The sequence below is a fragment of the Notolabrus celidotus genome, chromosome 2, assembly GCF_009762535.1.
Source record: "Notolabrus celidotus isolate fNotCel1 chromosome 2, fNotCel1.pri, whole genome shotgun sequence".
Lineage (NCBI taxonomy): Eukaryota > Metazoa > Chordata > Actinopteri > Labriformes > Labridae > Notolabrus > Notolabrus celidotus.
The window spans coordinates 29,685,886-29,704,417 of NC_048273.1; the positions used below are offsets into that span (position 1 = coordinate 29,685,886).

The 18,532-nt window shown below is 41.0% G+C and overlaps 1 protein-coding gene across 1 annotated transcript in view; it reads left to right on the forward strand.

The window, feature by feature from the left end:
- LOC117829732 (disks large homolog 1-like) overlaps positions 1-18,532 on the forward strand; it is a 140,820-nt gene that overhangs the window by 71,243 nt on the left and 51,045 nt on the right. Inside the window, exons 5-8 of the mRNA XM_034707379.1 lie at positions 11,988-12,041; positions 15,177-15,227; positions 17,378-17,502; positions 18,105-18,274. Of these exons, the coding sequence (XP_034563270.1) occupies positions 11,988-12,041; positions 15,177-15,227; positions 17,378-17,502; positions 18,105-18,274 (400 nt within the window). The remainder of the gene's footprint in view (positions 1-11,987; positions 12,042-15,176; positions 15,228-17,377; positions 17,503-18,104; positions 18,275-18,532) is intronic.

Here is an 18,532-nt window from a genome sequence, read left to right on the forward strand (position 1 = left end):
TCCCTTGAGCCTTAGGCTGAGATGATACTTCCTGTTACATGTCTGTTTTCCCCACTGAACACTTGATCCTCATTAAGTCTACTCAGCACAGCAGGGGATCAGTTTTTGCGTGGAAATGCAGTGGAGTTTAGATGCATAATTTTATTCTGGAAGCTTGACAAAAGGTGTCAGAATACAGATAAATGTTTCAGTGGTTGGCTTTCTTACTTGATAAAGTTTGCCATTAATCAGGAACTCAGCCAGAGCCATAGAGACTGAAGTCTGCGTTTTCACTCGACTAATTAATATCCATTTCACTGATTATGCGGTGTAGAAAAGGTTTGACACTCCACAAATTACTTGAATGAGTTTCCTTGGTTTCTAAACTTCATCATCCGGTCAGTCTGACCCAGAACACAAAGCGAGGTCTCAATTAAGCGAACCATTTTGCAGAATTGAAATTGCAATGCTTGACAGATTAATTTGATGTGTTCCTTAATGTGTTTCTTGATAATTCTTCTCAGGGCCGTGTCTAAAGGGAGTGTGGGTGGGAAACTAGCAGAGTTTGACATGGTGTGGGCATGCTGACTCAGATGTTTCATGAATAACAACTTTTGAGGGAAATGAGTCGAGTCTGTCTCTCTTTTGAGGTGGAGATAGTAAATGCACTAGACAGTTTTTGATGGGTAATATACATTTTGTTTGATCTTTTTCAAACAAAAACTCTTCAACTAAACTAAAACTATATCTCAAAGCTGAACCCTACGGTCATTTTAACTCCTCCTTATCTTCTATCTTTGCTTCATTTCTTGTCTTCCTTCTCATAACCCCGCCCCCTCCCACCCCCACCCTCCAGCGCTGTATTAGTGCAGGCTTCATCTAGCCCTGTGATGCTAACAGCCTATTCTCCTTGCTCATCCTCCCCTGACTGAGCGCTTAGCCTGCAGCGCTCGCAGCACTTTACACAGGGAACACTAAGAGAAAGGCTATAACAGCCTCTCTCTTCACCACCCTCACCCTCTCCAGATCTCTTTGTGTTATCCACATGGGTGCTGCTTTTTAATGTGCCTCGTCCATCTGTCTATCTGCCTCTCTCCATCTCTTATCAGGCTGGTTTGGGGCGAGTGGTGGCATATATGAGCTGACATTAGAGAGATGCTTAGACCTGTGTGTTGGTCTTTCCAGCCCTGTGTACAAACCAATGGCAGCTCCTGTTCCTTGTCAAATGCCAGATACAGGAAGCTAGAAGCAATGATTTAATTTATATGAAAGAAAGTAGCAATCTCCAGTCGTTCCGCACGTCACTTTTGTTTTACCTGATAAATGGAGATACTCTCTGAAGGCTGCTTGACAAATGGAAGAACTGTTATTGTTGTTTGTAATTATTCTCATGAACTAACTGGACATAAACATTGCATTAATGCTGCAGATCAGTTGATTTCCTTGTGTTTTACTGAGGGGCCAGCACAGAACCTGAGTTTCAATCTGTATTAAACATGAATCCTGAGAAAGAGTTTTGGAGCCCAACGATGGCAGTCGCCATATTGGAAATGCTGACTCAATCTAAGAGGCAAAGAGGTAGAGTTGAGGCAGCCTCCTGGCTCACAGCGATGTGCCCATCTGTGAGCCATGTCCCTAATTAAGCCTATTTATGTAAAATTTGTAGCCTTAATAACTTCAAAATGAATGCGTCATAAAATAAATCACCCCTGGGCAGTGTGCACAAATAGAGACATGGGCTGAAACAGTTTTCTGTACCAGGCAGTAAACATGTTTACGTCTGCAGTAAAATTGGGTATTTTAATCAGGGTGTTAATGGGGTCTCTTGAGATTTTGGAGCCGGCCTCTAGTGGACACTCTAGGAATTGCAGATTTTAGCAGAAGACAGAAGAGCTGAAGCATTTCTGGATCGCTCTATTAGCCACACACAGGAGCTCTTTGGATACTTCATGCTTGTTTGGCATTGACAAAACAGTGAACACAGTCAAAAAATGAAAACTGCAACTGCTAGCTAAATATGGGGCCCCTCTTCCCCCTCTTCTTCTTCTGCATTGTAAACATTGGTCAGGGCTCAAGAATACGACTATTTTACTTGCATATTCTCCAGAAATGTAATCACTGAGACTCCCAAATGTGTTGGAATTTGTTGTTGTTGTGCAACCTTCTTTTTTGCTAATACAGTGACTGATGGCTGATTGGTAATGCCAGCTAAGATGTACAGTGTTATGACGTCAGTCAAGCACTTAGTCTGGACTGAACAAATCAAATGTCAGCTTAACATTCTGAACTTTCAATGCTGATTTTAGACTGATAGATATCATCCTTCAATCACTCCCTTTACTGCACTTAATTTTAGCGTGACAGAGAGCTAACTAGCATGGAATCAGAAGAACTGAAGCAAGAAGATTAAGACAACGCTGATGGATTTCTTTTGTAGGCGGCCTAATGTTACAGAAAATGTAACTCTTGAAGTTGGTGATGGTAAAGTTATTGTGATGGATGCGAATGCACCGGTGACAATGGTTTTGTTTTCAATAGAATAAATGATAGTATCTTACGGTAGTTGTGGTGCTCCTTAATTTTAAGTCGGTGCTATCTGATTCCAGTTTCCGAGGTTGCTGCTTGTTTCCAATACCAAATTTAAAAGATCTTGGCTGCACCTTATCACTCTGTTGTGTGTTAAATGACAAACACATTTTTTAAAGCATCTCCAACCCAAAGCAGTAAGAAAAGCTTCACACTCTTACTTATTTCCTGGAAGTGGTAAAACTTAGCTGCAGGGTGCTTGCTTGGCCTTGGCAAACAATTCTTCAAACTTAAATATATGAGTATTTTGAGAAATTACAATGCAGACTTTCTAAACTTCAGAATTTTCAGTACAAAGTCACAAGCTAAGGTTTGGTTGGTACTCATAGTATTTAAATTCTGTTGCAACCTATAGGACAGCTCTTGTCTAAGAGAAGAAGTGACACTTTCATTGTTTACTGTCAGGTCAATTATCCATGTGTCATAGCTTTGCAACTGAACAGATTTGACTGAACTGACTTTGTATTTTACCTAATCACCATGTGACCTGCACGACACCTGGAGCCCTGGACTATGTGTGAGTGGGTGTGTTGTTGATTCTACCCTTAGCAAAGATTTGGCACACGAGCAGTGAGACACTCTCTCAAGGAAGTAGGCCAATGCATAGAGACACACACACACACTTACACACAGGAGGCATTTCATAGAGTGTATTCCAGCTGACCCGGCCCGGCATGTGATGCTTTAAAAGAGCAAGACAAAGGTTGATGGAAGGGACCGCCCTCCACCAATCCCAGCTCTCCATTTATTGTACACACATACACTCTGACAGAGCTCTGAGCGCTGTATCACTGTCCCTGGTTGCATATCGATTAGTCATGCCTGGCTGCTGTCATGTGCAGGAGTCCAGGGAAGCCCCTAATTGGCTAGTCCAGGAAAGGGGGGGGGGTCGTTAAAGAGAGAGAGGGATAGACACTGAGAGAGGGAGGCAGCCTAAAAAGATGAGGGAGGCTGAGTAAGAAACAAGACAAGGCTGAGGACGGAAGACAAGGAACATTTGTGTCTTTGGAACCTGAATTCTGGATGGAGAGAAAAAAAGCCTCAAACCAAAGGGAATTTAAAGGATGGAATCTCATCTGAGTGAACTATTGTTTCACTGTCTTCACTTTTCTTTTGGAATACATGAATTGCTCAACATCGTCTCCATCAACTTTTCTTGCAAAGATTGAGTTTGCAACAACATGGGTGGATAACACAAGTTGCTCTGAGGGACTGACGCAAAGTCTTAAGTTGCGCCTTGTTGTGGGACGAGAAAAGAAAATATTCTGTTGGACAGCACAGCCCGGCACAAACTCTGCAGATACGCAGAGAAAAAGCAGAACTTAAAGGATATTCGACTTGTCCAAGTGGTCACTGCTCTTCTTCTTCCGACTGCAACTTTTATTGAATGACTGACTCTAAAACCCTGAGGAACAATTCAATGTACCCCTAAGGGAAGGAAATTGAGAAGAGGGGTTTTCTTATTGCACTAAAGGAGGATGCTTTGCTTCTTGGGACTAGCTGATGCTGTATTCCATAGTGGGAAAAAATGGAAATGATGTCTACAAAGGAGGGATTGTATTTAAAGTATTTGATATTCAATTGATCTTAACTCCCTGAGACACACTGGTATATAGAAGAGATAGGGGACAGTCAGGGATACTTTGCGCTGGATGCAAAGGAGATTAGGTTGTTCGGAAGAGGCGTGACCTACATTGTTCGGACACCAGTGATTCTGAGGAGCTACTCCCTTTGGTATTTCTGAAAAGAAGATGACCAGGTGAGAGTGACCTAGACGAACTAAGTGGATCTCTTCGGGACTTCTAATATATCTCTGTAGCTATGACCACATATTTCCACAGCCATGAATTCTGTTGTAGCCCAAAGAAGCCCAGCAGTGGCTCCTCTAAAGGCAAATCAGGAAAAGGCAAATCCAAATCAGGGAAGGGCCACTCTCACTTTAAGCACAACCAGAATTTACTGCAAATACAGAAGCCAAATCACCAGCTACAACTTTCACCGCTTCATTCACCAAACCAACATCCCCATTCGCCAAAACATGGATGTCGTGCACCAAAAAACCTGCTCCCCTCTCCCTCTCCTAGCTACTACCACATTGCACCACCGTCTCCAACTTGTCAGCTAGCTCCACCATCGCCAACTTTTCAGCTGGCTCCACCATTATCAAATTCCTTACTCCACTCGCCGAGCCACCACCAGCTTCATGGGTCACCCAGCCACCATCAACTACATGGATTGCCAAGCCACCATCAACTACATGGATCGCCAAGCCACCATCAATTACATGGATCACCAAGCCACCACCAGCTTCCTGGATCGCCAAGCCACCACCAGCTTCATGGATCGCCAAGCCACCACCAGCTTCATGGATTGCTAAGCCAGCACCAGCTGCAGCATCATTGTCCAAATCAGCAACAGTACCATCCACCGGGCTCGCCAAGTCAAATGCTGTCTTCGCAATCAACCCATCAACTCTACCACCACAACCACCAAAAACCTCAACAGCAGATGCCGCCCCATTCACCTAGCCATCACTCCTTGTTTCAGCAGTACCATCACCACCAACACTACCCACCTACTCTTCCTCATGCCTCCCAGTCACTGTCCATCCACCCTTTTCACTCCCCACAGCTCCCCCTCTGTGCAGCGTTGAGTGGGTATGGATGGAACACACTGCCAACTAACCTGGCCAATCGGGGATCCAGAGGGAAGTTTCCCAACCTGCGGGACAGTGTGAGTAAGAGTCCTACAAAGAGCAAAGCCAAAGGCAAGGCTGGGAACAAACCGTGGCCAATTGACACACATATCTGGACTGCACGCCCGATGGAAACCCCCTTACTACACCATTTTCAACCAATACAGGCTCATGTTCAGGTAGGTTTAATTGGTGGTTTGTAGCTGGGGTGCAGATAGTCTTAGGGTTGTTATAAGGATAGGGGTAGATATGACAACTTACCCTTTCTCCTCTAGTACTTAAAATGATGTTGGGCTGTTACAGGGGGCTTGTGCACTAAACTCAAACGTTCTAAACATGGTAGAATGAAAAGCCTCTAGCTTCTGAATCCTAGCACAACTAGAGTGCAAACAGTGAATATTTGCATTTTTATCATTGCTTTTATTTAGTAGGTGCAACCATCCTGACATTGGTAACCCATTGGTTTCTGAGCAACCATTTTGGAGTCTTAAGTTGGTCTTTCGTTTCGGGGGGGTCTCTAGCACAAGGTAATAATGCCATAAATCATTGTTTCTCAGCTGGTCTAGTCTTAGAATTTGCCACCTTCTCTCAATGGCAGTCAATGGGATTAGTTCATACTGATACTCGTCTACTATAGCATCTTCTGCCATCATTGTGTGAATGGGTAGATGTGATGAGCAATATAAGGGTGCTTTGAGTCGCTGGAATGACTAGAAAAGCGCTAAATAAGTACAAGTCCATTTAACATTTACCTGCTGTGTTGGTGTTAATTAGCTACCCTGCTAGTGGAATCACACTGTGACATAAGAAACACATGTCCTTCAAATGAATGGGAACAAACTTTTTACCACAACTTTTTTCAGGCACACATCCACGACCCACTGAAAATGGATAAGAGACTCACTTTTGGGTCCTGACCTACCAGTTGAGAACCAATGCTATAAAGCATTCCCTGCTATCAGGTCTAAATATGACCAAATGGGACCATACATTTCTAAATGGACCTCATAGTGTATTGAATATGATTTGAAACTACTGATGATGACCTTAAAGACATTTATAAAATGTTTACCGTATTTATAAAGAAGTCAAAGGTTGGTTAATTTTCTCATAGACTTTTTGGTTAGGAACACAAACTAACAATCTTAAACTGAACACACTGAACGTGGGTTAATCAGAGGTTGAGCAGAAAAAAGCCTGCTGTTGGTTTAATATTACAGTTTGATAAAACAGCACATATGGTACAGTTTTAAACATTCCAATTTAACTTTCGACTGATATTTTTGAAGAGCGCTAACACCCGTATCATTAGATAAGGGAAAAAAAGACATAATGCCAGCTGTGCTTTATTAGCTTTTGGTAGTTATTGTACTGTACATCTGCTGCAGGCTTACTGATCAGAGTGTGCATGTAGTGAGAGTCTGATTAGCCCGATTACCACGGCTGTCCTGATTCGATTAGAGTCACGCTCCATCTTATTAAGTCATTAGTCAAATGGAGCTTTGTTGTACATTAGGAAGACAGGGTAAAGAGTGATATAAGGAGTGGGGTAATTGTGGAAATCATGTCTACATCTCACAGCACTGGCTTTTGTGTGTGATAATTTAACTTTGAAGAAGTTTTGGATATTTTAGGGAAATCACAGATGTGGATTAAGTGTTTTAATGCTGTTCCTTAATGATTGTTCCTTTCTCTCATTGTATGTTTTCATTTCATCCATGTTTGCCGTCAGTTGTCATTCACACCTTCTCAAATACACAATAGACAATTTGCGTTGCCGCCCCCATACAGCTCTTAGAGAGACAAAGAAACCTAAGTGCTAGTTTCCCAACATGATGTTTACTTGGTTGGGGTAGGGAAAGGATCATTCTTTGAAATAACATAATTATTCAGTTTTGATATTTGTTCCCATACGCGACAAGAAGCCCAGTTTCCAGGGTGCAAGTTCTATGACTGACAAATCCATCTATGTTGTCTATGGATGGGAGTTGATACGATTTTATGCCAATATCGATTCTGCTGATGGGTCTGATTTTCATCAATTGCCTCATCAATTCCTGTTGATTTTAAGCGGCCTCCATGCTTTGTGCTAATGTGAACACATAAGTACCCTCGCTGCTCAGCTGAGACAGGAAAGCACTCATTGACCGCTGTTTTGGTTTGAAGAGTGACCCTGTTAAATGGAGACTTTCCCCAAAATGAATCTTTGGTTGTATATGGGATCGATAAATAACTATTTTACGAGTATATGTTGTCATCACATTGAAAAAATAAACTAGGTTGCATTCACAAGGATTTTTTTTGTCTTTCAACAACAGCTGTTGTAAAATTCGGCTGAAAGTCGCCAGATAACAGGGTCACACTTTAAACCGAAGCACTGGCAGTGTAGAGCATTGAACACATGACACTCCTGATGTTTGATGCGTGTTGCAATGACAGATGTTTCAGCATGCTTCTGTCCCCTGTCCGCCATGATCACTTCCTCAACTCCTTGGTTGTTGTTCGCACTGACTGCCTCTCGCGATGCATAATGTCATTGTTTTGCAAAGCACCAATAAGGGAATCATTGAGGATAGAGGCTTAGATGTTGACGGCTCGAACTTGTTTGAACCGCTTCTCATCTGAAAACAGGTTCTTGATTCCCATCCCTAACCTTGACCTCCCTACGCTGACTGTTTTGATCTTTGTACAAAGTCACCAGACTGTCTTTGAGCTGAATGGTAGTTGCTTAAAGGCTAATTTGGATCAGCCTTTAAAACCTTAGAAGAAGCTTCCTGTAGTGTCTTAATCAGATGCTGAAGGGCAAGACAAAGCAAAGATATGACAGTCTGGGAATGAGAACAGTCTAATATATGAGTCTATGCATGACATCATAGGGCACACTGCGCTGATTAGTGCAAAACCAGTGTATCCAATCAGGATTCATCTGCTGTTTGATGATTTAATTATTATGGGGCTGGTGTAGAGACTGAACCGGGAAACCTACACTAATGGAAACTCATCTCCTGAGGCTTACACACACACACACTCCTACACACTCCCACTCAAACGTATCTTAATCCTGCATAGAGATGAGAAATGTGATGAAAACCCTTGTCTGTCTCTTTATTTTGATGAGACAAACCAGGGATAGTCTGGATCTCTTTCTAAGCTGTGCTGTGCTGGGTTGAACCAGGACATAATGCCATGGTAACAAAGCTGCTGTAACAGCAATTATGTAACAACCAGCAATCACTCGAATAGAGCAACAAAAACCTCGTCTGGATATGGATGTGTGTATTTGTGTATTTGTGTGTAAGAGGCTTGTTTGTTTATATTTGCACGTTTGTTCTTTTGGCCTTTTTCATGTAACAAACACATATCCACTTCCACAAACACTGACACACTCATATTGATGTTGCGTAAGCGTACAGTCTGACATGGCGTGTCAATGGAATCACCAGCTGACTAACACACTGGATTTGTCCCTCTGTGAATGACACATACACACATGCACCGACAAAGACGCACACAAGAGTGAGGCGCTCTGTACAGTGCTGTTGTTACAACAGTGAAGGAGTCAGGAAGAGTTCAGGTAAAACAGACCAGCTAGCTTTAGAAAAATAGTAAGTACAGAAGTACTTACATTTGCAGGAGAATGAAGCTTTTTGATAAATGCAGAGGAAGGTAGCATAAAGGACCCTTTAGTGAAGGCTGAACATCATGTCATCTCAGCAATTTCAAATCAAAGCTGTTGACTTCCATTTTGTGTTTCAGTACAAACAAGTTTCAAAAGCTGCGCTGAATCATCAGTTCTGGATATTTGACAAAGTCAGTTGAACAAATATTCTGAACTGTGTATGTACTCAATATCTATTCACACAATGGAGATTTGACTGAATCTGTAGCAGTTTGATAAGTTAGATTTCAATGAGGAATCGGAATTACTGAATGAAACGCGTACTTGTGACCCTGCGTCATGTTACTGTTCCAGCCTCAGTGTGTGCATGCATTATGAAAAGGGATTTTTATAATCTCCCCAGTTTGTGAAATCAACGGAAACAACTTTTAAATAAGTTAGAATGAATTCTTTTTGCATAACAAAAGTAAAGTATGTGATTTAATCCTCTTGTGACCCTGTAGTTTAAGCTAAGACCCCCATGGGGAGTCGATCGATCCTGATGGGACTCTTTATGTGACTCACTTTTTGGAGCTTTGTCACGACATATTTCATGTCAGCTTCAATTGTATAAAACAAATTGTAATTTCCACACTAAATCATTTTAACTGTTAGGTTAAAATAACTTCTTCTCAACTGTATGTCGGACAAAAATATTGTACTTGAACTCAATTTATTTGAAAGATGATGTTCTGGAACTCCTTAAAAGCATCTGTAGTAGCATCTGAAAATAGAGACCTCCTTTGTCTCTCTTCCACGATGTGAAATTTCTGACAAGTTCAAGCTAAATGCGGAAACGAGACAGATGTAAAACTAAACAATCAGACGGTTTATTCAAAAGTTACATAATAAAAGAAGCTGCTCTCGTCTCAGAAATAATTAAATGACAAACTCTCTGAGATTATTCAGGTGACAGTCAGAAAAACTGTGGCTCCCCATACTGCATGACTAAATGCAATCTCCCCGCAGCGTGTGCCAACAGGCGCCCACGTGAGTTTTTAGCTGTGCGTTATGACAGCAGGATCAATCTGTGATCGCACAACAAATTACGGGAGCAGAGATGTCTATCTCTATCTTCTGCAATCTGCTAGACATACACAAATCACATCAATATAAGAGAAAAATCAGAGTCTGATTCTGTCCTAAAAATCAAAAGTGAAGAATATATCAATCATGACAGGGGACACAATATGTTCAAATAAAGCAGATTTTCTCTGTGGCTTAAACAGCATCCCAACCATGGACTGCATAAAATCACGGTTCTGAATTTTGCATAAACAGGAACAATTAGGGGTGCGGCTGACTTGACTGACAGGTGGGCACAGCGTATCTGTTAGCGAGGAGGCTAAAGGCCAGCCTCTGCTCCATCTCTTTGCCTGTGGGTCAAGTGAAATATTGGATGAATCAGCATTTCCAACATGGTGACCTCCATCAATGAGCTTCAAAACTCTAATCAGTGCTATTATTCTACATACCTCAACATTTCTTCAACAAACGGATGTATATTTAGTTCAGTTTATGAATAAAGGATTTATACTTTATTTTGTTCACTAAACTAAATACTTCTCCCTGCTCATGCTTTCTTTGCCTGTAAGATTTCATGCCAGAATCAAAGATAAAAAAGAAAAGTATTCAGCTTAACCATGGAGTATGAATTTACTGTTTCTTGGGGCTACTGGAGGTAAAAGTCACTTCAGATAGGGAATAATTATACAGTGAATGTGTACAACCTGCAGTCTAACTCTCTTTTTCCCCCTTCATGCACATTGACACAAACACACACAGATTCCAACAGCTGCAGCTGACACATCACCATCTGACTGTCTCCTCCACTCACTCTGCTGTGTGACCCCCCCCTCCTCCCCCTCCCCACCCATTTATTTTCTCTGGCTGTTAGTTTGTATTCTTTGTTACCCGTGTCTGTGAGTTTGTGTGTCTATCTGCTCCTCACTGCTGTTATTGAGCGGGCAGATCTGACTCCTCCCCCTTGTACCTTTAATCCCCCTGATCCCCTCTCTCCCTCTCTCTCTCTCTGTTCCCATGTGGGATCAAGCATCCTGTCAGCTTGACTGACAGACAGTTGGACATGTGGTGGACAGAGAAAGAGAGAGGATATGTGTGTATGTGTGTGTGTGTGTGTGTGTGAGAGAGAGAGAGAGAGAGATAAAGGAGTGAGAAAGGGAGGATGACAGAGGTGGAGATTAGTGCAGAGAGATAGTTGTATTGCTGCTCTGTTGCACATCGATGCCGTGTAGTGAGGTCTGGGTGGACTGTCCATTTGGTTAGCTAAATTGTTTGATGCTTGGTTAGCTTGTACGTTTGTGAACTTCTCTTTTTGGGTCTGCGCAACAAGAGCTGGAGCTTCAGATTATCTCACACGGAGACGCTTTCTGTTTTCTGGTTTGTTGGAGAAGACCAGAGCTGAAGACGCTGGACTTGAGAGCTAGCTGTTGATACTTTCTGGGGTAGAAAATGAGAGTCAACTAGGAAAAAAGTGGAGGCAAAAGTGTGGAATGATAAGATGGGTGCTCCTTTTGCAAAGAGAAAAAGACACCTTGTGGCTGTTTAGTGGCTAGTTGGAGGTTTATTCTTTGCTGTGCTAGCTAAGAGGCGAGATAATGTTGATCCTCTGTTGCTTTGGCCCTGGCTGTGCAGTGCTGGGCTCATCCAGGCCATGATGCTGTTGACATAGGAGTACAATCTAAGATGTAAAAGTACAGGCTAACTGGGATGCAGTACTAATTGTTGAGGCTATTTCTATTGAACAGTCTGTCAGCTTACAGTGCTGTGCTTGCAGTGTTGTACATTAGTATTGTCCATTCTAAGGGCTGTGCAGTATGTCATGCAGTGTATGCAGTCGCTCCGTGGTGGTAATCTGTAGCAGATGTACTCAACATGCTGTACCAAAACGTGAGACGAGTAAGTCCCTGTCCCGGCTCTCTGCTTTCGTGTGTGTATCTGTGTTTCTTCCGTTTATCATTCTCTGATATTAGTGAAAACACTGTTTCTGTCTTTGGTGTCTCTTTCAAAGTAAACCGTCAATAACACAGCTGTTCTCTTCTTTTGCAGGCCAACCCCCCTCCAGTGGTGGTCAACACCGACAGCGTCGACACCCCCCCATATGTAAGTCTTAGCTCAGCATGTCATCAGTGGCACCAAGTGTAAGCCTTCACCTAACACTCAGCTTGTACTGTAACATCATGGAGGTCATTCAGGATTTATTTCAGTCAGCTTTGAAGAGTTCTTGAAAAAAGGGAAAATAGGGGTAAATCTCACTGATTCAAGATAAATGTCAGTGCTCTTGAACCTTGATTTCTGACCTTTGGTGGCAGTAGCTGGCCCATGTTGACAGTATAGGTCAGGCATGTTGAGGTACTTCTTTTTAGAAGGGCAGGATTTGATGAAAACGTGAACTGCCAAAGGCCCGACCCTTAAAACTTCTCATCTCTGAATTTTAAAACCTTTAGGTTTGAATGTGTCAATGCATCTTATTCATCTTTACTGGGAACAGACGTTACTTATGTATGAGCTAACGAGCCTACTATTTAAGTGCTGATCTCCTAATAACCAACATGAACAGCCATAGACTCAATAAATTGGTGTCTTTGAGTTTAACTCAGGATATTTAGTTTGAGTTTGTAAATGTGCAGGTATTTCTGCTCTGAATTATCAAAGTATTACACTGAGATTGTTGAGCTTGGGCTTCAAGTTAAACATATCTTTAACAGATGAACATGGACAGTATATACTATACTATACTATATGTTATATGTTCAAACATTCAACCTTAGTCATGCAGTAGATTCTATGGATCACTCTCTTTACAATAAGTGTTACTAAGGTGAACCCAGGCCTCCCTGCTGAGGTCTTGTGGAGTCCACAATGTGGAGCCCTCCAGTGCAAGGAATAACTTGCTTTCCATTTATTTCTGACTATTCTCTCTAGCAAGCATTTGATCAATCAACCAATCAGATTTTAATTGTAAAGCACTTTTCGTACAGCTAAATGTAGCATAAAGCACTTTATATAAAGCAATCAGCCATATAGTCTTATAATCAAACCGTGTTTTAATGAGTACAAATTATGAGATGTTGTGTCTCAAAACAGCTTTGCCAAATTTATCACAACATTTATTATTTGAGTGTTATTTGCAGGAAGTTGAGTCTTTACCAGCCTCGGTAACTTTGACTCCTTACAATGTTAGTTTCTACATCACTCTGAAGTGTTTCAACATTTTAAGGTCACAGTTGAAGATATGGGCTCCTTAATATTAAACATACCAGCAGTTATTAACATTCATTAGTGCCACTGTTTCTGCTTTAAGTGAGTAAAGTTTATCTATACAGCACCTTTCAAGAGCAGAGGCCACAAAGTGCTTCACAACAAAATATTAAAGGCAAAACAGAGAGTACATTAAATAAAAATAAAATATATAAAAGCAAACACAGATTAAACAAATGAAATTCTAAATAGATGCTTCTTCAGCTGCTTTTTAAAAAATGTCCACAGTTCTCAATTCCAGTGGGAGACGGCTCTACTGTTCTTTAATTGATTCAATTCAAACCATCAAATCATTGAACTGATATCATTCACCCCTGCAAGACTTTAAAAGTTGTTTATGGTAGAGTACCGGTTTCACTTAGCGGTTAAAAATGTGCGCCAAATGTACAGAGGAAGCAGTCCTTGTCATCCTCAACGTCCTGCCTCGATGTTTCTTTTTTTAACATATTCTACGTCAAATTATATCATTAATATAGTATTATTTACTATGAAAGCATAAACAAACATTCGTAAAGAACACTTTCAGAGTACAGACTTAACACCTGCAGCACTTTTGAAGGCTCAACCTTGAGTGTTGAGTAATTGCATTATTTCTCCCCCACTCAAGTGCACAGCAGTGACTGCAGGGTCCGGGATTTGGACAGAAAGCTCGGTCCAGAATTAGATGGATCCAGCTGTCATTTTACTGGTAGCCAGCTGCCACAGAGAGTCTGTGTCTGTTGTTGTTAGATAAGTTTATTATGTAATTACTGTGGAATTACTCTCCGCTGAGCTGCCTGGAATATCACACGGAGAGAGTGACAAAGGTTTGCCTCACGCAGATCTCTCTTTAGATTTCATTGATATGATTGTCGACTGTTTGTTTCTCCCAAAAATGTTTGACTCATGCACAAAACAGAACGGCACGTTTCTTTTTATTGCTTTGGATGTTTATAGAAGAACAAACTTCAGGCAGAGCTGCCCTTGGTATTAGGAACTAAGCGCAGGAAGTATAGGCTTTAACTTTGATCTTGTGTGAAAAGATTTTATTTTATTTTTATTAAAAAAGGAAAATTTGACAAAAATTGGAACTGAAATCTACCGGAATGGCATGATATATTTGTCTCTGACCTAACCACATCATCAAATTTTTTATGTCTCTAGTAAGTGAGTAAAGTAAGAGTGTGTGATGGGTTACAGCAGACAAACACGAGCTCAAGTAAGACTGTGCCCTCTGTTTGAAACCACAGAAATTCAAAATCTAAACTAATCTGACTGCACAGAGACACAGATTACAGCCAAAGGGATTACATGGGCCATTGGGATGCCACTCGACCACAGTGTTTGTGTGTGTCTGTGTGTGTTTATGTGCTTGTGTGTGTGTGCGTACAGCAACTCAGGCAGCAACAGAGCGCCCATTTCCCAGCATGAACCAAGAACTCAAAATATAGACTAGATCTGATTTATTCCTGTGTGCTATTAATTCACTCAGGGAATAAAGATGTATTAATATGTTCGATAGTGCGGGCAGGTGGAGGCGAGCAGCGTGATTGGCTCCCGGGTAATTCATCAGGGATGTTCTTAAATATGACATCAGAGATACATCATCATTTAATACGCATTACTGAGTTAATCTCTGGGATTCATGCGTCATTCATGAAACAAATGTCTAAATTCACTTTTCTGTAGCACGGAATTGTTGCAGTTTGTTTTACCTGCTGAGTGAATTAATGATCAGATCAACAGCTCACACTTTGTCGCTGGGAGGGAGAGGTCAGACAATAGGAGGTCATTTTAGGACAATATTCAATACACATGCATGTCATTGAAAAGCAGGGAAGAATGTGTTTAACTTGAAGTATAAATGCAGAACGAGAGAGTTATGACCTACCAAGAGAAAAACTATGTATGAAATATGAATATCAAAACCTGAATGACTATTTAAGTATCCAGTATCATTCTAACTGACGCACTCCTCTTCTTCTTCCTCTCTGACAGGCCAATGGAACAGAAGCAGACTATGAGTATGAGGAAATCACGCTGGAGCGGGTAAGAACAGTAAAAACTGTATAATGAAAACACAGCACTAAGCATGCACGCCTGTTACATACCGTAAACGCACTTTGCACTGTCTCCATCTGTTCACACTGACCTCCCCCAACACTCTCCATAATCACGCTACGAACATCATCAGTGCCGTCCAGAGCAGAAATCAGACAATGACTGGAAAAAAAAGATTCAAATAAAGGCTGAAAATATGTTTATATGCAGTTGTAGAAGTTTACATACCCTGGCAGAATTTGTGATTTTTTTGGCCATTTTTCATAGAATATGAATGATAAGAGAAAAACTTTTTTTTCACTCATGGTTAGTGGTTGGGTGAAGCAAAATTTTTATCAAACAACTGTGTTTACTCTTTTTATATCATAATAACAACAGAAACTACTCAAGAAACCATACATCCTGCCAGGGTATGTAAACTTATGAGCACAACTGTATGACAATAACTCATCTGATAGACTCCAACAAGCAACCAATTTATCTGTGTGTCATGCCTGTCATTACCATCAATAAAGCCCCTCAGAGAAATGTTTAATGGGTTATGTTACAGACTGAAATTAATCCTGAGACCTCAGTATGAGCTGCAAAAGAGTTATTTTTAATGCTGTTTTTGCTAACACGGGGAAGGTGTCAGACGAGGATTTTAGCAACACACTGCAGAAACAGTGAACAATACGTATGGCAGTAAAAAGATAGCAGGTTGAGATTGTTCATACAATAATTCAATTCTACATAAGACATTTACAATATCAGCATAGTTATATGAATTACCACTTTGTCAACAGGGGGCGCCAAGATCGACACAAAATGAAAGTTGCTCACCGTAGCTTTAAACAGCTACAGCTTTGCATTAAAAACAGAAGTGCGAGCATAGATCAGAGTAAGTCTGACAAATGCAACAACTCAAGAGCATTTCGGTATCTTTTATCAGTGGTACATTTATTTTATGGCAAGTCAACTAAAATATTTGAACTAGCACTTTAAAAATGCACAATTTTCAAAAGTATGATCTAACAGGCTCAGTGGCAAAACTTTTGTTTTAAGAATGCAGTATTTAAGCTAACTTTTGAGCATTTGCAATTCATTTGCAGCAGATGAAGATGTACTTGGTTGCTGTATGTTAGGGAGATTTGGTGACACATTTCTTTATAATAAATGAATAATCCTCAGGAAGATCAAGGAAGGAGGGATCACTCTGCCAGGACATGTATTTTTTTAAGAGTAACTGTAAAATCCTCCTTTGTTTCATAATTCTCAAAGCCATCATTAAAAAGGTAGTAGATAAGGTTTGTTAGCTTCCTCAGTTCTCCATTGTCCTCCTCCATATAGTTATTCTGCTCTGCCTTCCCTCAGCCTTTCCACCGGCCCGACCCTGCTGACCTTATTTCCCAGTCCTCTCTATTTCCCGTCCATCCTTGCCCACTTTCTTTTCCCTGATTCAACCCCTCCCCATCCCAACCCTCCCTCATTATATTCCCCTTTCTCTCACCCTGAGGCTCTCTCTCTGTCTCCCTTTCTCTATTCTCCTGTGACCTGGTTCTGTCTGCATGACGGGATCTGCTTTAAAGACACGATGGACGTACACGCAAACACGGGCACAGACATTACACTTGTACATTTAAACCCAGTGACAAAGCATGACAGAGTGAGAGGAACACACACAGAGCAATGTCAGTTACTGAGTTCAACTGACAGAGGTGCTCTAATATGTTTCATTTGGTCATAAAGAGGGAGACGAGTTTGTTCAGGTGATTGAATATTTTTTTAAGATGTGAAAGTTGACGAGATACTGAATGAAGTTTTTCAATTAATTACATTTTCTGAAAACTTGGAAACATCATAAAAAGCCTAAAATGTATATATAAATTGATATATATATATAACATCAGTAGTTTCTGATTTAACTGCCCCTCACTTATGTCACACCGATTTTTTGTACTTTCTATTCACATAAAAGGTTGTCGTTTGTCATCTGGAAAAAATGAATGCCTTATATTTCCCCATTTTATGTATTTTTATTAAACCCATGGTTTAAGCCTCTCTAGCATCAGAATTAACCATGGGACAAAAACAGACCATCTGAATATACTGTAGGTGTGATGGTTTCAAAACTCTCTCTGTCTTATATATATGCTCAGGGTAACTCAGGTCTGGGGTTCAGCATCGCAGGAGGGACTGACAATCCTCACATCGGAGAGGACCCATCTATCTTCATCACCAAGATTATACCTGGAGGGGCTGCAGCCCAGAATGGACGACTCAGGTATGAACACAGATACTCACATGCATATGTCTTTGGTACTTTGTGAGGACAACATTCTGGAGGCTCTTTGTGTGGACGACCATTTCTGATTTTGCTAGATTAGTACAAAATATGAACTTACCATCAGAGGGAGTCCAGAGTCAAAATTTCCCTTCAAAACATGGAACATGCATGAAGAACAAAGAAGCTAATCAAGGCATTTTATTTGTGAGGACTTTGCAAAATGTCCATGCAAGCAAGAAAGTCCCCAAAAGAAAGGTTGTCCATCAAGGTTGATCCTCACAGGTATACTAAGACACACACAAACATACACAAAAATACAAACACAGGCTGGTGAAATGTATTGTTGAAGAGGGACAAGTGTGTGTGACCACTGATGAAAAAAAAACACACACTACAACACTTTTTTTTTTGTTTATTAAGATGATTAAACCGTGGCGTCATTATGCTACAGGCAGCCTGACCTAAATCACTACTTAAATGTATTGTTAATTACACTAGCAATTAAATTAAAACTGGCAATTATGTTTAATAACATGTCTTATTGAATACAGGAAATTGTAAGAATGTGTGGTCTTGATTTGCCTCACTCTTCTGTGAAGGGTGAATGACTGTATAGTCCGGGTGAATGAGGCAGACGTCAGGGAGGTGACCCACAGTGGGGCTGTGGAGGCGCTGAAGGATGCAGGAGGTCTGGTCCGACTGTGTATACGACGCAGGAGGAGCCTCACGGAGAGAATCATGGATATCAAGCTGGTCAAAGGACCCAAAGGTGAGACAATACTACAGAGGTAAACCGACTCAGAGGAGTCTGTAGGTAGTAAACGCAGACATATTTGTCATTTTGGCTTCATTCCAGCACATTGCATCAGCACTTTGAGATGCTTCAGTGTTGTTTGAGGGTGTTGAAAAGCTGCTGAACCTTGTCCAAATAAAATGGGGAATAGAGATATTTATTATTGCCTAATAGCAAATACCATGATGACGCAAAATTTACAGATTTCTGAAGCAACTTAATAAGTTTGGCATG